The 19,037-nt window shown below is 58.1% G+C and overlaps 2 protein-coding genes across 2 annotated transcripts; both read left to right on the forward strand.

Moving 5' to 3' along the window:
• Positions 1 to 538: 538 nt before the first annotated feature.
• On the forward strand, positions 539 to 6,111 carry LOC118027169 (corticotropin-releasing factor receptor 1-like). The gene is made up of 9 exons (XM_035030367.1): positions 539 to 876; positions 1,579 to 1,699; positions 1,924 to 2,077; positions 2,364 to 2,424; positions 4,483 to 4,555; positions 4,727 to 4,812; positions 5,018 to 5,153; positions 5,331 to 5,372; positions 5,971 to 6,111. The coding sequence occupies exons 1-9, from the start codon at positions 617 to 619 to the stop codon at positions 6,109 to 6,111; spliced, it is 1,074 nt and encodes a 357-aa protein (XP_034886258.1). The 5' UTR covers positions 539 to 616.
• A 9,284-nt stretch (positions 6,112 to 15,395) lies between these two features.
• Positions 15,396 to 17,453, forward strand: SPPL2C (signal peptide peptidase like 2C). The gene has a single exon (XM_035030368.1). The coding sequence runs from the start codon at positions 15,396 to 15,398 to the stop codon at positions 17,451 to 17,453; it is 2,058 nt and encodes a 685-aa protein (XP_034886259.1).
• The last annotated feature ends 1,584 nt before the right edge of the window (positions 17,454 to 19,037 follow it).

Here is a 19,037-nt window from a genome sequence, read left to right on the forward strand (position 1 = left end):
CCCAATAGGAATTTCTATGGAGAGCCAGGTGCTCTTCAGTGTCCCTGAAAGGTTGAACAAGGCCTTTGTGAACTTACCCTTTTCTCACCACTGGCCAGTGTCTGTGTGTCCTCATGGCCTGGCCCCACTCCAGAACCCTGAAAGGATAAGGGGAGGAGGTGCTAACAGGGCCCCTCCCCCACTTTGCAAAGCCAGCCGCTTTCAACAACCATTTCCCCTTCCTTCACACAGTTATGGAGCTCCACTGTGTGCCCGGTTCTGGCTCCGTGGGCCCTGCCCTCTCGGGACCTGTCTGCCTAGAGCTGGGCACTGGGGACCACCGGTCCCCCATCATGGGGTGGGGGACACGGTTGTAGCCTCAGCACCTCGCCAGTCTGTCATGCTGGTTAAGAGATGGTTTGAGGCTGAGGGACCTTGGATGGCCCCCTGATGTTTGGGCAGAAGGGAAAGGTGAGTGTGAGAGCCGTGTGCATGGAGTGGGCACCCCTGTGTGATGCAGAGCCCCGAGGTAGCCGGTATTTGTCCAACAGGACGGAGCAGTGGTCAGGGCGTGGGATTCAGGGACAGACAGACAGACAGACAACAGTCTCAAATTGGACGGCACAGCTCCAGGGACATGCACGACACACAGCCGGGGCTCGGGCAGGGGAGTAACTACTGTTATTACCAACTCCGTCTCGGCCACCGAGGGGGCTGTCCTCACATGTCCAGTGGGTGCAGGGGTGCCGCTGTGTGGGAGTCTCACCTCTGTCCCTCTCCCCTACCTCAGAAGAAGAGCAAGGTACACTACCATGTCGCTGTCATCATCAACTACCTGGGCCACTGCATCTCCCTGGTGGCCCTCCTGGTGGCCTTTGTCCTCTTTCTGCGGCTCAGGTGAGAAAGGCTGTGTAGGCCCGGGACTTGAGCAGGGTAGAGAAGGAAGATGCAGGAGGCAGCTCTGGGTGAGGGGTCGCTGGCAAGGGGGGGCCCCTGCCCCCTCACCTCAGTGGGAGGGGGTGACAGATAGATGAGTCCCAGGTCCCTTGGAACCTCTGGTAGGGCCATTGCTGCCCCCCAGCCCAGTCACTGCTAGGGGGACGGGGGATGGCTGAAGCCCAGGCTCGCCTTGTGCCACCCCCACCCATGCCGGGATGCACCCATCTGGGAGGCCGGGAAGGTGGAGCCCTTTGGGTTCGAACCTGAGTGGGCCCAGCACTATTGCAAGCCAGCAGTGCCAGGAAGAGGGGTAGGGGTAGGAGCTGAGCGTCAGGCCTGCACACGGGGAGCTACAGGGAGACGAGGGATGCCATGAGAGGAGGGGCATCCCCAGTAAGCAAGAAGCCCCTGGTCCCTGGAGCATCAACTGTGTGGCAGGCTCTGCCACCAGAGCTTAGGTCTGGGTGGGTCTCCGGGAGGAAGGGCCCTGTGGGGCATCAGGAGAGTTCTGCTGCCACCTCCCGGTGTGACTTAGCCAGTGGGCCCTGCCCTCAGTTTCCCCATCAACCCATCTGGGCTGGAGGGATGCTGGCGGCCCGTCCCTCAGCTCCTCTTCCCTTCCCTTGCTTCCATCACCCACCCTCCCCTGCTGCCCCCTAGGAGCATCCGGTGCCTAAGAAACATCATCCACTGGAACCTTATCTCGGCCTTCATCCTGCGCAATGCCACGTGGTTTGTGGTCCAGTTCACCATGAGCCCCGAAGTCCACCAGAGCAACGTGGTATGTCCTGGAGCGGCAGCTCCAGGGTCAGAGGAAGGGTCTGGATGGGATGGCCCTGGTGGAAAATGGGCCAGGCACAGGCCTCGAGGCCCAATAAAACAGGAATGGTTCCCTGGTGGGGGCGGGGCGCATCCTACTGAGGCCCCAGACCCAGGGTGGGGTGCTGCGCTGCCACGCCCCCTCCCCCCTTCTAAGTGTCATCTCTGCTGGGGGGGTGGTGGTAGGGCTGGTGCAGGTTGGTGACGGCCGCCTACAACTACTTCCACGTGACCAACTTCTTCTGGATGTTCGGGGAGGGCTGCTACCTGCACACGGCCATTGTGCTCACCTACTCCACCGACCGGCTGCGCAAGTGGATGTTCATCTGCATCGGCTGGGGTGAGCGCGCCGGCCCCTGCCCCGGCCAGGCTGTCCCCTCCGCACCCACACTCTGGCCAGCTGGTGAGGGGGCCTGCGAGCTCAGGGCCAGGTCCGGGGGTGGGGTGAGCACCACGGCCCTCTGCTCCTACTTGCGGGTGGAGTGCAGCAAGTTGGATGCGAGAGTATGAGCTCTACCCAGGGGAACCCGTGCCCACCTCGAGGCTCTGGGTCGCACGAGGCTCCTCCAGACCTTGCATCCCCCAGACCCCACTGATGAGCCCTGTGACAGCCAGTCTCTCCCCAGGTGTGCCTTTCCCCATCATCGTGGCCTGGGCCATCGGAAAGCTGTACTATGACAATGAGAAGTAAGTCCCCTCCTCCCCTGAGCCCCGAGGTCCAGGCTCCCAGCCCAGCTCCGCCTGACGCTCCCCAAGGACCTTAGGCCAAATCACCTTCCCTGGCGGGCCATGGTTTCTTTATCCATATAGGGGAGGGTGCTGGGGGCTGGACTCGATCTGAGCGTCCCCAGCAGTGCTCTACTCGAGGTGGGGCTGACTAGACAGGTGGATCCAGGCTCCTTTATCTGTCTTGGGATTTCATGAACAGCATAAGCGTTACTGACAGTGTCTGGAGACAGACGGCCCAGATTCTGAACCATGGACCCATCATTAAGTAGTTCTATGACCTCGGGCTAGTTACTATGGTGTGCCTCAGTTTCCTCATCTGTAAAATGGGCATCCCAGTAAAACTGCCTCCCACAAAGGGTTTTTGTGGGGATGACAGGAGTTCATATAGTAGTAAGCCTTTAAAAGAGTGTCTGGCACATAGTAAAGGCCATATAAATGTTTTCTATGAATATTAAGGTTTGTTTTACAAAAGGTTCTATGGATTTAATAGAAATGAATCCTGATGATCTCATAGAGTCCTTCCAGCTCTGAAGTCCTGAAGTGACTTTGGTCTCGGGTATTCCCAATTGCTCCTGAAAATCAGATTTCTACTGTAGTGGGTCTTAGCCTTGGCTCACATTAGAATCACCCAGGAAGCTTTAGAAAACACCAAAGCCCAAGCTTGACCTTCAAAGAGAGGGACGTAATTGGTCTGGAGTGTGCCCCGGGCACCGTGATTTTTAGCTGCTAAGACTGAGAATCACTGAGAGAAAGGCAGAAAATGTGGATACAGACAGCCGGGGAGGTGCCAAAGCATTTTCAGGAACCCGCTGTCTAAGTGGGGTTCCAAGTGGCCTCCGTCACAATGACAACTGCTCCCCACCCCCATAGAGGGGAGGGGCCGCCACAACCTCACTGGGCTCGACAAGGAGCCTGGAAAATGATATTCATATTTGCCTGGCTGATCCTTCCTGGCTCTGGCCCTGCTGGCTTGCTCTGCTTTGGCACAGCCGACCGGGTAGGGGAGGGCGGCCAGCTGCCAGAAACCACTGGGGGCTTGGGGGTCATGCCCGGGATGTTGGGTCCTGGCACAGGAGCATCGTAAACCCTGGGCAATGGTGCCTGTCCTGCAGGTGTGCAAGTGAGTACAGGGGAGGACAGGAAGAGCAGGTTTCAAAAAGCTGCCCAGTGTGTCTCGGAGGGTTAAGGGCGCCTATCTTACGTCTGTCTGAGCGGCTCTGGAGCCCCATCTAGCGGTAAGGTGCTGACACTGCAGCATAAGGGATCCAGGTGTGAGACACCAGAAAGAACTTGTAGACGCCGGGACTCGGCGTCTGGGGTCTAGCTCGTATTTGGCCTACATGGTGTTTTTTGAAAACTGCAATCCATTTCAAACCTTTAAAAAGTCAAGAGGTTTCACATAAAAATCTCAGTTTCTAAGCACTGTGGGTCTGCATCCCCTGGGGGCCATTTCTCTGCACAAGGACATGGGACTTTCCATGTGCCCCATCCCAACCCACGCCCCAGATCCCCCAAGAGATTGCTGGAGGGAAACTCAAGAAAATGAAAAGCAGTTCTGGCTCTCAAACAGGTGAAACTTGTGGAATCTCGGCCTGGGGGTCATTCGGGCTGCAAATAAGGGATTCAGAGATCGCTGGCTGCCGGGGGCCCACTGCATAACGGGCACCAGGCACCAGGATGGGGCTGGTGCCAGAGCCCCAGTGGGGCCCCAGGAGAGCAGTGGTGTGCTGAGCCCTGGCCTGCTCCACTCAGGGGTTGTTTCCACAACCCCCCCCCCCCGCCACATTGCCTGCTTCCAGCTTTACATCTCCTGATACAGGGTGCTGTCTGCCCATTCTGCAGATGAATAACTGAGGCATTGTGGTGGGATCTTGATCTTCTGCCGGGGTTGGAATTGAGACACCCAGCTCCTGGCTTCTGGCCCCAGTCCTGCCCTGGCCAAGCACTGCCCTTCCCCATGCTGCTGAACTGGACCCAGGTGACCTTCCCACTTACTTCCCCTCTGTGGCTTTCTAGGTGCTGGTTTGGCAAAAGGCCTGGGGTATATACTGACTACATCTACCAGGGCCCCATGATCTTGGTCCTGCTGGTAAGAACCTGGGTGGAGGGGGGCGGGCAGCAGAGGGGGACAGTCAGTGTCTCCTGTGGACCGACAGGGTCCCCATGCAGACCGAGGCCCTGCCCTGTCCACCCCGCCTGCCTCCAGCATCTTGCCCACACACACACGCCCACACCATCCCACTGTGTGCTCTAATTACAGATCAATTTTATCTTCCTTTTCAACATCGTCCGCATTCTCATGACCAAACTCCGGGCGTCCACCACATCTGAGACCATTCAGTACAGGTAACCCGGCCCACCTCCCTCCCCCAACCATGGGGGCTCCAGAGATCCCAACCTCGGACACAGGTCCAACAGCCCCTCCTGAAAACCCCAGCTCCCCATCTCAGACATTCTGGGGACCTGGCACCCCTCCCCCCAGGCCCGGCCCTCTTCCCCCCCTCCTGGGGTGGGCCGTGACTCTGGGCCTCCCCACCCCGCCCCACCTCAGGAAGGCTGTGAAGGCCACTCTGGTGCTGCTTCCCCTCCTGGGCATCACGTACATGCTGTTCTTCGTGAACCCTGGGGAGGACGAGGTCTCCCGGGTCATCTTCATCTACTTCAACTCCTTCCTGGAATCCTTCCAGGTACCGCCGCCCACCCCTCACTCTGGCCCTGGCTGTCCCCCATCCCCCCTTGGGTGGGATTCTTCCAGGCAGGGGCCCGGAGGGGCAGGAGGCTGTGGAGAGGAAGGGGGTGGCCCGGAGGCTAGGTAGGGCCACAGCTGCCCCTGTCCCTTGACCCACCTTCTCTGTCCACCCCAGGGCTTCTTCGTGTCTGTATTCTACTGTTTCCTCAACAGTGAGGTAAGGACACCGGGGCCCCAGAGCCCAGCATGGTGGGGGGCCTCCTGGGACCTGCGATTGTCTGTAGCTTCCTTCTGCCCTCCACACGCCAGTTCTCTCCTCCCTGCCCCCAAGTCTCTAATGGGGATGCTGCTGGGAGCCCCAGGAAGGTCCCTGCCATCCACCCACATGTTCCTATATTGGCAAGCCCACTCCTTTGCTCTCATGGACAGGTGGCACGGGGGCGGGGGAGGGGGTCAGAAGCCTGGGCTTCAGTCTCATCAATGAGTCTATGAAAAGGCTTGTTGAAACCAGGAAGGGCTGAGCCCTTGGGCAGGGCATGCATTTGTGCTGACGGTAGGAATTCTTCATGGCAAAGGCGGTTGATGCCTTTGCCTTTGTGTGGATGGGGAGAAAGCACCCCTTCTCAGAACACTTGAGAAAAATCATCCTAACAAATATGCAAATAAACAACGTTGACGATGTGAATGTCACCGCCTGCTGCTCGGCGCCCTGTGCATCTCACAACTGCACACTGCACACCTGCGCACTGCTCACAAGTACAGCTGCTTGCAGTGGCCCCCGGGCTCAGACATCGTGCTCTGCTCCGTGCCCGCAGGTCCGCTCGGCCATCCGGAAGAGGTGGCACCGATGGCAGGACAAGCACTCGATCCGTGCCCGCGTGGCCCGCGCCATGTCCATCCCCACCTCCCCGACCCGGGTCAGCTTCCACAGCATCAAGCAGTCCACGGCGGTCTGAGCTGGCGGGCCAGCGACTGGAAGATGGGCTCCAGGCTTGGCCAGCTGCCCTGTCTGTGGAGGGGAGCAGCCCCTTCCCACACTCTGTATCCCCAGAAGCTGCTGGCACTGACAGCCTGGGCACCCACCCCACACCCGACCCCCGGCTGAGCAGGAGTTCGAGGCCTGTGAGAGCAGCCACGATCTGGGCCACGGGATGAACGGGAAATAATCTCTAGGATTGGTCTGGGTCCAGGGCCTCTGGCTTCCCCCGTGCCCCAGTCTTCCCTGGAGATGGAATGAGAATGGAGTGGAAATGGCCAGCTGGAAATCCAAAGCAACACATGGGTCCCTCCGAGAGGTGTCTTCTCCCAGAGCACAAGACGGCCAGCCCACCGGAGACCTGGGGCCTGTTCTCAGCCCCCGGGGGGTGCCAATCGCTGTCCTAGGGGCATCATGGGAAACTCTGGTGTCAGCATCACCGTGATGATGCCTCCGGGTGTTGGCAACGCTTTCCAGTAAAAATGGGAGCCAAGGCCAGGTTGCTAGAAGCCCCAGGCAAGGTCATTAGAAATCAGGTGACATCATCAGATCACAGGACACACCACAAGAAACCCTCCCAAGCCACCGTGATTTCATCTGTGGCACTGCCATCAGAAACGCCCTGTCTTGCTGCCTTGCACCCTTGGACCTTTACTCCCCTGCAGGCCACTCAGGCTCCCCCTCCTTAACCACCCACAATATCACACCCTGCTTTCTGTCACCTCCTGTCCCTGATGTCTCCCCCTGTGTGGGAAGATGGGGGTTGAAGGGAGACAGAGTGTCCTGTGAGCAAGAACCAGGGTGTGCCCCAGACAAAGCCAGTCTCCCTTTCAGGGGGCAGAGAATACTCAGGGCCCCCCTGCCTGCTGGCTTCAGTGGTCTGGCCTCCGGGGCAGCCTCTCTGCTGGTCGCAGGGAATTTGTGGTCCCCTGGATGGCCTCTGGGGCAGCATGATTAGCTAATCGAAGGTAGGAGAAGGGGCAGGGCACTTGGCCCCTCTCTGCCTGAGTGTCCTGGAGCAGGACAGCTGGCTCTTAGGGCAACCAGCGAGCCCCCCCGGACCCTCCCGTGGCCGGAGGTACTGGGCCAGTGGAGCCGGGCTTTCGGAGATAAGGGTGTCAGCTCTGGGGGGGAGGCTGCTGTAAATAACCAGCATCTGTGAAGGCCTGGACTGTGCGGGGCTGGGTGGGGAGCACACAGAGAAATGGAGGCCGCTTTTCAGTCTTTGGGGCCTACGTGTGGCTGGGAAACCTGACACCACCCACACCCATCCTGATGGGGTGAGAGGTGAGCAACTGGGGGCATGGGTCTGCGGACCCAGCTGACAAAGACGGCTCTTAAAGAAGGGGGGAGTCATGGGGAGAGAAGGGCCACGTGTGAACAGTGCTGGCCAAGGACACTGTGGATGGAGCGGGGGCTATGGGGACAGCTTGAGCCAAGGTGTGGCAATGGGACCGGACAGGAATGTGTCCCAACCCCAAGGGAGGGGCCGAGCTGGGAGCAGGAGGTAGTTAGGGAGGCCTTGACACTGTCTCGGCTTGAGATCCCCAGAAACAGACCCAGAGACAAGGTTTCCAGAACCAATTCAGGGAAACGGAGCACAGGAAGCGGGTGGGGGCACGAGGCCAGGAAAGGGAGGCAGCGGAGTGGAGGATGCCCACCCCACAGCCACTGCGGGAGACAGCCGGAGCATAATCCTACTGCAGAGGCTTGGGGAGTTGGAGTGGGGCACACCCAGCCTTCAGCCCACCCCAGGGGACACAAGGGAGGAAGACTGCTCCCGGGTGCACTTCCCCCAGCCACATGGGCCACAAGACCAGGAGAGAAGGCTTGGGCGCTGCAGCATGCTGTGGAAGGCAGCCCGCACCAGCTCCCAGAGCAGGAGAGAGGGTGGGACACAGAAACTCCGCCCTGGCACCCAGGGACAGGGCAGCCTGGCTCTCACTCCTGGGTCTCGGACCAGGGACGCAGGGAGGGGACCAGAGGCACCAGGACAGAGATAGGCTGACAGCCTCCGGAACAAGTGGGGGGTGAGGGAGAAGTCCCAGAGAGGGACGTGTCAAACCGGAGGGACCAAAAGTGCCCAGGATCGAGACATCTTTCCCAACTCTGCCTTTCACCCAGCAAAGAAGTGAGAAAGCAAAGCTTCTCCTGCACAAGCTGGGCTGTGGGGGCGGGGGCTCCCCAAGGATGGAAGAGCCTGGGAGGAGCGGGGGACATTGGAAAGAGGTTGCATGGCGAAGAGGTCCTGGGGGGCCGAGCTGGGGCACCGCCCCCTTTCCTGCTGGTGCCTCCTGGGCCCCCTCCAGGCACCTGCTGTGCAATCAGCCCTGCCAGGCTCAGCACAAGGGGCAGAGAGGAGCAGTACCCCCAAGACGAGTCCCAGCAGCCAGCTGCGAAGCCACCAGCTCTGGGGGGCCATCAGAGGCCACCTCCAAGGCGAGGCTGACAGTCATCAGAGAAGCTGCTCGGGGGCCCCGGGCAGGCACGAGCTGGTCCTAGTGAGCCTCAGGATGCCTCCCATTCAGAGACTGAAGGGAGGAGGGGCTGCTTCAGGAACATCCAGGTCCCAAAGAACTGTATCTCCTCTGCCACAGGCAGGAGCCCAGAGTTTCACCCTTCCGCAGCCCATGGCTCAGGGACCAGGGTGAAGATGGGCACCCAGATGCAGTTTCTGAGGGTCACTGTGCCCTGAGGTTCAGTTTATGGACTGGGTGGGAAGAAGTCCTTTGGGAGTGAGTGGGGGTGTGATGATCGGATGGATACACACGTCACTACACCGGGGGAGAGGCCCAGCAGCTGCAGGGTGTGTGTGGGGGGGGGGGTCACTGCAGGACCAGCCCCTCCCTCAAGCCTGGGAGAGCTCTTCTCCACGTCGCACCCAGAGGCTGTGGTCTCTGGAGTATCCCACCCGAGCCCATTTCTCCCTGGGACCCTCCTTCGTGGGCACAGATGGAGGAAAAACCGCCCTGTGGGGTTTTGGTTTTCTAGTTCAGGCCCCTCCATCTCTGAGTGTGACAACATGGCCCCTACCCTGGGGCCCTCAGTTTCCCCTCCAGGCCTCCTCAGTCCTGCTGCCACTACTGGGTCAGATGCCCTGGGATAGGACTGGGGAGGGAGTCAGATGCGGGAAAAACACGTGCTAGGGAGGGAGGGAGGTTTTAGAATCCAGATAATAATACCTTAATTGTGGGCTTTGTAAACTGCTTTGCAATCAGCAAAATCCTTTTTAGCATTTATTATCTAATCCTCAAGTAACTCATGGAGGCAGGAACCATCCCATTTTACAGCCAAAGAAACTGAGGCCTGGTGATCCCTCTGAGATTAAAGGCTCAGGGCTCTTTCCACCCCCTCAGTGGGCTGCAGGCACTGGGCTTGGGTTTCAGGAGGCCAGGACAGATAGAGCAGCTCTGGGGGGAGGGGGTAGCAGGAGGCCTCAGCCAGGCCTTGTCTGGTTGGGGACAAGTCCCAGGTGAAGATGGGACCAGCCCAAAGATGGCAAGGCCAGTGTCCAGTTGCTGAGCTCAGCTGGGGGAAGCAGTGAGGGTTCTGTACGTCCATCCTGATTCCTAGTACGCACTCCCCTTCTTGCCAACATCCTCTACCCCTCCACTCCTTAAAATGATACTTAACTGCAAACAGTGCAGTCCAGGCCACCAGAAGCTTCTGTGGGTCTCCCTGCACCCACCCAGGCTCTGTTCAGCCCAGGCAGGGGGGTCATCAGCCCCCAGCTCAAGGGTCTCTCAGGATCATCTCATAGAGCCCCCCGACTCCAAACTCGACTGCCCACCCTCAGTCCAAAGAGAAACGGGAGCTGGTCTCTGCATTTCAACACCAGCAATACTATCATTGATTGAGTGCTTACTAGGTGCCAGGCACAGCCAAGCCCCTCACCTGCTCTTCATACCACCCTGTGAGGCAGGGGCTGTTATCCCCACTTAACAGATGGGGAAAGGGAGGCACAGAGAGGGTACAAGGCCTGCCCCAGGGCACCCAGCAGTGGCATGGCTGGATGCGAGCCCCGGCTGGCCTCACTCAGCCTCTACCGTGTTTAACCCTATGCAGCAGGAGTTCTGCCCCACAGTTCCCTCCAATACCCTCCCTACATATTTTCCTCGGTTTCCCTAGTTTGTGGACCAACAGCGTGCAGACACAAAGCTGGATGTAGAAGTTGGCCCCTACAAAACGTGGGTGCTAGGGAGCCCACTCCTGAGCCCGGCCCAGCCTCCGAGTGCCCCAGCCCTGTGGCTGTCTCATGCCAGAGCACTGCCTGCTATCCCTACCTTGTACAGCCCGCCAACCTCTGCAGATCCAGCTGGTCAGGCTCGGGCTCAAGACAGGCCTGCACTACGTATATTTTTCAAAGCTCTACATGTGTTGGAAATGTCAATGCGAGCATTGTTTGGAGATAACTCCAGAGACCACCTTCGGCCACCAGACTGCCACCCACTCCCAGTGCCCCTCCGAGGGGTCCTGGACAGATGCCTGCTGCCCAGCCTCATTGCCCACTGGGCCAAGGCAGGTGGGGGCAGAAGCAGGGGTGGGGACCGTGTGCTCAGCGTACCAAGAGGAGACTGGGAGAGTGGAGCGGGCGCCCAGCTAGGGCAGGGGATGACGTGGAGGTAGACTCGCCTTCATTACTGCGGTAGTTGGGGAGGAAGCAGATGGGGATCCAGTCCCTTCTCCCTTCTCAGTGTCTGTACCATCCCTAGAACATGCATCTAGGACAGCGCTGGGCCAGGAAGTGAGGGCAGTGAGTGGGCCAGGTAAGCTGGGCGCCTTCCCCACCCTTCCTGAGCAGCCACACTGGGCTAAGGCCTGCTCTGCGAAGTCAGCTGTCCTTGCTGCCCTGAGTGGATAAAGATAAATGCTCCAGGTGTTCCCTAGGTCCCCAAACAAAAGGCAGAGACATCGCCCCTGGCAGCATCAGCCACTTGAGTGACCGCGCCTTCCAGGGCATTGTGCGGGGCGCCCCTTGCAAACAGCCAGAGAGAGGAGCAGCTCCAGGGCCGTGGGGTGGGGGGGTTGGGAGGATCTGGGGAAACAGCGATTGGATAGACACCCAAAAGCCTTCAGTGAGCCAGGTCCCAGGAAGAGCCTCAGAGGGAGTGAGCCTAAAGAGAATTCTTTGAGCCAGGACACCAGAAACCCAAAGGTAGATCAAGGAGGAAGGGCGGGAGCAGGCTCTTTTGGGGGAGCCTGTGTTTCTGAACCCCAAATAGGGGCATAGAGTGGTCTAGTTCCAGAACTTTTTCATCACCCTAATGGAAACCCCATTCCCATTAAGCCGTCACTCCCCATCCCACCTTCCTAGCCTCCAGCCACCAGGAACCTGCTTTCTGTCTCTGTAGCTTTCCCTAATCTGGATATTTCATAAAAATAGAACCATACAATATCTGTCCTTTTGTGTCTGGTTTCTTTCACTTAGCACAATGTTTTCAAGATTCATCCACATCATAGCAGGTGTCAGAACTTCGTTCCTTCTTATGGCTGAATGACATTCTGTCGTATAGAGTCCACACTATCCATTCATCCGCTGAAGGCACTTGGGTTCTTTCCGCCTAGTCCATGTTATTGTGAAAAGTGCTGCTATGAATATTCACATACAAGTTTTTTTTTTTTTTTTTGAACACCTGTTTTCAATCCTTTTGTTATATACTCCGGGGATGGAATTGAGGGTCATACGTTTCACTTACGGAGGACCCACCAAATGGCTTTCTATGGGCGGCCGCACCATTCCACATGCCCACCAGCAACGTAGGAGAGTTCCAATTTCTCCACATTTTCACCAGAACTTGTTACTACTGGTGTTTTCAACCAGAGCCACCTCAGTGGGTGTGCTGGTCGGTTTTTAAGAGATCCAAGACTCCCTGTGTTGGGAGAGTGGGGCCCGGAGCGAGGGTCTAAGCTGAACATCAGCGGGGATCCAGACAGAATTTTCTTTTTTTTTTTTAAAGATTTTATTTATTTATTTATTTGACAGAGACAGAGACAGCCAGAGCAGGAACACAAGCAGGGGGAGTGGGAGAGGGAGAAGCAGGCTTCCCACTGAGCCAGGAGCCCGATGTGGGACTCGATCCCAGGACCCTGGGATCATGACCTGAGCCGAAGGCAGTCGCTTAACCAACTGAGCCACCCAGGCGCCCAGACAGAATTTTCTTATCACAGCACTCAGGAAGGGGCTGGCCAGCTGCCCTGCCGTGCTCGGATCTAGGTGCCGGAATGCAGAGAGGTCTTGCTTCCATGGGAGCCCACGGAAGGAGCGGTGGGCAGCCTTCCCCAGTCCCCAGGCCCTGCCACATGTCCCCGCATCAGCTGAGGGTACGCTCACCAGTCTGCTGGCTCTGTTCCCCAACGTATTTTTGACAGTTACCTTGTCATTGCAATTACTGTTTGTAATTGAATTAAATGTTATAGCCATGGATGAAACAGAATTGCACAAACAAGGAGAAATGTCTCTTCCGAAAACTCAGTTGAAAGACACAATCTGAGTCTCACAAACAATTAGCTGTCAACTCAGGTGGGGGTGAGACAAATGGAAATACCTGGGTGGGAAGAGAGTGGCAGAGTCCATGTGGTTCTAGTTGCCAACCACTTTGCAAGGTCCTTGAAGCTGGACCTCTCCTCGCCCCCGCAAGGAACCCAAAGCTTGGTGTTACGGATGGTGTCTCATCAGTGTGGATTTTACAAGGAAGGCGACTCGGAACTCCAGGGGATGGACCCGTAATCAAAGCAGACGCCTTAAGGAGATCAGTGACTGGATGCTCTGTGAAAGTGAAAATAAAATGTGTTTTCTAAGTTGAATTGTGTTCCTAAAAATACGTTGGAGTTCTAAACTCCAGGACTGTAAATGTGACCTTATTGGAAACGAGGTCTTTGCAGATGTAATCATGTTAAGGTGAAGTCACCGGATGGGCCCCAATGCAGTACGAGGGAGAAGGCCCCATGACAGCAGAGGCAGAGATGTGAGGGATGTGGCCGCAGCTAAGGGACACCAAGGATTGCCAGCCACCACCCAAATGAGGAAGGGGTGAGGAAGGACATGGGGAAGGGTTCTACCCAGAGTCTTGGAGGGAGCAGGGCCCTGCCAACACCTTGATTCTGGACTTTGTCTCAGTCGGCATGGGCTGTATAACAAATAGACCAGGGGCTTAAACAACAAGTACAATTTCACACAGTTCTGAGAGGTTGGGAAGTATGAGATCAAGGTGCCAGCTGAGTGCATTCCTCATGAGAGCTCTCTCCCTGGTTTGCAGACAGCCGCCATCAGGCTGGATCCTCATGAGTTGGAGAGGGAGATCATCTCTCCTGTGTCTCTTATAAGGAAACCAATCCCATTCCTGAGGGCTCCACCCTCATGACACTATTATCTTCCAAAGTTCTCACCTCTAAATACCAAAGGTAAAGTATGGGGGTGAATTTTTAATGAGTCCCATCTTCAAGCGATTTTTTTCAACACACCCATCTGCTAGCCTGTCCCAGTCATCTGGGACAAGCGGGCCAGCCACCGTCCCCTGAGCACAATGTGAGAGCATGGCAGCGTTAGCCATAAGATCTTCCGCCCAACAGCCTGGGTTTCCATCTTGTCTCTACCACTCACGTGTCACCTTGGAAAAGTCTCTTCACTGCCCGGGGCCTCAGTCCCTCCTACTGAAAAGCAGGGTCATTCATGCACACATCCCACATGTATTTTCTGAGTATCATTTGCTATTCCAGAATCTGAGAGCAGCAGAGAGAGGAACAAGGTCTCTGTCCTCATGGAACTCGACCAGGGAGACACAGAAAATAAACCGGGAAACACATAAGCAAAGACCTGAGTTGTGATCATGAATGCTAAGAAGGGGGCCTGTTTGCTCCTGGCCACGGTGGTGGAGAGAACATTGGGGTGCAGGCCTGAAGGATGAGAATAAGCAGCGGGCGAGGCCTCCAGGCAGGGGGCAGAGCTGCATGGCCAAGAGGCCTTCTGCAGTCAAAGAGCCGGGCAGCTCCCTGGACGGGTTGAGGCCTAAGGGAGGGGTCAGTGTGGGAGCTAGATCCGAGGCCTGTGGGGTGGGCTTCTCTGAGCTCAGGTTTACTCACCCATGAAGTGGGGGTGTTCAGGTAAGGTAAAACTGCTATAACAAAGAGACCCACAATGAGCCGAGGGCTTAAGGAAGATAATGTGTCCAAGAGTCCGTGGTGAGCATCCCATACCACTGCTCTGTGCAGATATCCAGGGTCCTGTTTCCTTTCCTTTCTCTCTTTCCATCCCTTAGGACTATGTTCTCCTCACCATAGTCAATGGCCTTCCCATGACTGATTTGTGAGAAGGGAAGAGACAAACGAGGAGCCTCATGATCTCTGTCCAGGCTCCTGAGGGGCTCACATCGTTTCTGCTCAGTTCCATTGGCAAGGACTTGACCATATGGCCTTTCCTAACTCCAAGGGAAGCTAGAAATGAAATTCTGGTCATGTGTCACTTGGAGCATGGATTTTGGAGGACGCCATGCAGCCTCAGACCAGCTGGATATAGTAATACCTCCCTGCAAGGATGTGATGCGTACAGATTAAGTATGTGGCACTTAGTAAGTGCTCAATAAAAGTTTGCAAGGTCACTGAGGCCAGGGCTCCCAGGGGCCTCAGAAACCCTCTGGTCTAGGGGTGCCTGGGTGGCTCAGTTGGTTAAGCGATTGCCTTCGGTTCAGGTCATGATCCTGGAGTCCCGGGATCGAGTCCCGCATCGGGCTCCCTGATCAGCAGGGAGTCTGCTTCTCCCTCTGACCCTTCCCCCCTCATGTGCTCTCTCTCATTTTCTCTCTCAAATAAATAAAATCTTAAAAAAAAAAAAGAAAAGAAAAGAAACCCTCTGGTCCAGTGTTCTCATTTCTTGGCGGCTGAAGAAACAGAGGTGCAGAAAGGAGAAGCATCTGCCCAGTTACCCAGTCCGTAAGGGTCAAAGTTGGTCCAGAATTCATGTCTGGGATCCTCAACCCCATCCTCTCACGTCTTATTTCAAAGTACCTGATCCAGGCCCACCAGGAGCTGAGCAGAGAGGGGGGACCCAGGGGACCTCTCTACCAGAGGCAGGGCTGGGGGACGGGCACCGAGGAAGGACCCTGTGCTCCCAAGCAGTGCCCCTGGGCCCTGGCTGTGCCGCTTTGTGACTCGGTAGGTGTGGCTCCAGTTTCCCAGACAGGAGGCCAGGCTGCTCTGTGACAGAGGGGCCACACCCAGCCCCTGGGTGCAGCTACCACGTTGGGACGCAGCGGTAGGCGGCTGAGGAGGATGGCGTTCCTGGGCTACTTCCTCCTCCTCCTCCTCCTCGCCAGCGCCACGGCCCGGGCGGAGTACGGCGTGGTCCACGTGGTGTCAGAGAATTGGAGCAAGGACTACTGCGTCCTGTTCAGCTCCGACTATGTCACCCTCCCGCGGGACCTGCACCACGCCCCACTCCTGCCCCTGCACGATGGCACCGTGGCACCCTGGTGCCCGGGCCGGGACTCCTCCCACCGGGCCCAGCCCGGCTCCCCCAGCCAGCGGCCCCTCCGCCACACCACCGCCATGGTTATGAGGGGCAACTGCAGTTCCTATGCTAAGGGCTGGCTGGCTCAGGGCCAAGGCGCCCACGGGCTGCTCATCGTGAGCCGGGTCAGCAGCCAACAGTGTGCCGATACAACCCTGGCATCCCAGGACGCCCACCAGCCCCTGCCGGGCCTCATCATCCCCGTGGCCGTGCTCCGCCACGCCGACATGCTTGACATGCTCAGCCACACCCACGGCAGCGCCGTGGTCCGCGTGGCCCTGTATGCGCCCCCCGAGCCCATCCTCGACTACAACGTGGTGGTCATCTTCATCCTGGCTGTGGGCACCGTGGCTGCCGGCGGCTACTGGGCGGGCCTGACTGAGGCGGACCAGCTGCAGCGGCGCCAGGCCCGAGCAGGAGGGGGGCCCGGCGGGCTCGGTCAGCAGGGAGCGGCGGCGGCGGCGGCGGCCGCGGGGGGGCAGGAGGGAGAAGACGAGGACGTGCCAGTGGACTTCACGCCGGCCACGACGGGGGCCGTGGCCACCGTGTCCTGCTCCATCATGCTGTTGCTCTACTTCTTCTACGACCGCTTCGTCTATGTCATGATCGCCATCTTCGGCCTGGGCGCGGGCACCGGCCTCTACACCTGCCTGGCCCAGCTGGTGCGACACCTTCCCCTGCAGCAATCCCAGCAGCCCGTGGCCAGCCAGCGGGCCCATCTGCGGCTGCCCCTGCTGCTGCTGGCCGGCCTGTGCGCCGCGGTGACCGCCCTCTGGGTTGCCCACCGCAATGAGGACCGCTGGGCCTGGCTCCTGCAGGACACGCTCGGTGTGGCCTACTGCCTTTTCGTCCTGCGGCGGGTACGGCTGCCCACACTCAAGAACTGTGCCTCTTTCCTGCTGGCCCTGCTGGCCTTCGATGTCTTCTTTGTCTTTGTCACGCTGCTCCTCACCAGGACCGGGGAGAGCATCATGGTGGAAGTGGCCTCGGGCCCCACGGATTCCTTGAGCCACGAGAGGCTACCCATGGTGCTCAAAGTGCCTCGGCTGAGCTTCTCGGCCTTGACGTTGTGCGACCAGCCCTTTTCCATCCTGGGCTTCGGCGACATCGTGGTCCCTGGCTTCCTGGTGGCCTACTGTCACCGCTTTGATGTGCAAATCCGCTCACGCCAGGTCTACTTCGTGGCCTGCACCGCGGCCTACGCCGTGGGCCTGCTGGTCACCTTTGTCGCCATGGTCCTCATGCAGATGGGCCAGCCCGCCCTGCTGTACCTGGTGTCCAGCACCCTGCTCACCAGCCTGGCCGTGGCTGCCTGCCGCCAAGAGCTCACCCTCTTCTGGACCGGCCAGGGCAGAGCCAAGACACCTGCCCAGCCCGTGGCGGGGCTCCGTGGCGCACCTCCACTTGGCTCGGAGAAGCAACAGGAGGATACAGCAGACGTCCACCCGGCCAGCAAGTTTGAGGGCGCCACCAGCCACCCAGCAGGGGACTTGGACAGCAACCTGGAGGAGGACATGGCCGAGACTGCCACCGTATCTGAGGATGAAGCCGCTGGTCCGGATGGCCACAGGGACAGCTCCGAGGGCTGGAGCGATGCCAACCTGGACCCTGATGAACTGTCTCCTGCCTCCTCTGGGGCCTCGGAGGAGCCGACGCCACGGATGCCGACCGCCATGCTGAGACCGATGAGGTCGCTGATGCCACCGCCCTCGGAGCTGGGCCACGCCCAGGCCCACGGCGCTGGCCTGCCCTGGACGGGGCTCCACAAGAGGAAGGGCTTGAAGGTAAAGAAGAGCATGTCGACCCAGGCTCCCTTGTGAACGGGAACCCTGAGACGCGTGCCTCTGGGAGGGCTGGCAGGGTACGTCAGCGCAGCTGCACGTGGTCAGAAAGAAATGGGGGCATTAAAGATATTCCATATCTACCCCGCAGAGCTCCATTGTCTGTTGTGACTGGAAGAAAGCAGCGACCACAGAATAACTCCATGCGGGGCCCAGAAGGTTCTGAGGCTGGGTGCCAGCCCCCGGTTGTGCAGAGTGGTTAACAGGCCCAGAGAGGGCACGTGACTTGCACGAAGTTACTCAGCAAGGTCAGGAATGGCTCCCAGGGCTTACTGGACAGCCACTTGCCCTCTCCCCACCTGCCCACCCCCACGCCAGGGCCCCAACTCCTCGGCCTGACTGACAGGCCCCATCCCTGGGGTCCCAGCCCCACCTCATGCTCAGGTCCAGCAGAACCATTACTGTTCCTTGATCACACCACGTCCTCCCCCTCCCCTCTCTCTCTTTGCACATGCTATTCCCTCTGGCTTGGATGTCCTTCTCGTCCCAGACAGAAATACCCTAACCCAGGTTCACTAAAACACTCTTAGACACCCTTCCAGTGCCGGTTCACATCCACCCTTTCCCCCAAACATCCCTGCTCGAGGCTTCCTGGATAGCGCAGCACACACCCAGCGTGTTCCTGTACTCATCCACCCGTTGCATCCACAGACATTGAGTATGCACCTGCTGTGTGCACCACCCTGTGGGGAGCACAGGAGGAGGTTGCTGTCTAGCTGGGGAAGCATGCGGAGCTGAGAACAGACCAGAAACAACCCGAGAATCATCTAAAAGCAGGGAGGGAGAGATCGGAACCTGAGTGGAATTTAGAAGGTCGGGCTCTAGTCCTCACACTCCCTTCACTGATTCTGGACATGAACCCTAGTCTCATCTTCAAAATGGGACTTATAATACCGTGTCTATTGGAGGCAGGGGCACGGACAAGATGACCTCTTGAGGACCCCATGGTTTTTTAGGTTGGATGGTGTGGTCCTATGTTGCTTAACAAAGGAAATGAACTCTGGGGTCAGGGAAGGCCTCCTGGAGGAAGCTTTGCTGGAGGTGAGAGGCAGTGTGGTACAATGGTTAGGGTCCTTGAGCCAGCTGCCCACCGGAAATTCCAGTTCACTGACCTACAGTGTGTCACTGAGCAAGTGACTTAACCTCTCAGGGCCATGGTTCACTCATCTGTAAAAAGGAATAATAATAAAAACCCCATTTATCATAGGGTTTGGGAGAGGTTGGAATGAGTCGGCTGATTGACACCATGCTTTATGAATGTTAATTTTGTTTCGATCACTCCCCTAAATCCAACTCCCACCAGGCCTCTGAGTCTTGGCCCCCCACCCCCCACCAACCGCTCCACGCCCAGCATCCCTGCTCCTACCTCTTCTAGTCAGGGAGTGCACACCAGGCCCCCCCACACCCACCCTCCCCCCACAGGATTCCTCTGCCTGGAACTTTCTTCTCCTCCCACCCCCAGCATTGGGCCTGGCTGGCCCCTTCTCCTTCCAGCTCCAGCTCACATGCCTCCTCTTCAGGGAGGCCTTCCTTGATGACCCTTTCTAAAGTAGACCCCAGCCT

This window comes from Mirounga leonina, unplaced genomic scaffold (genome assembly GCF_011800145.1).
Source record: "Mirounga leonina isolate KUSES-001 unplaced genomic scaffold, KU_Mleo_1.0 Mir_364, whole genome shotgun sequence".
Taxonomy (NCBI): domain Eukaryota; kingdom Metazoa; phylum Chordata; class Mammalia; order Carnivora; family Phocidae; genus Mirounga; species Mirounga leonina.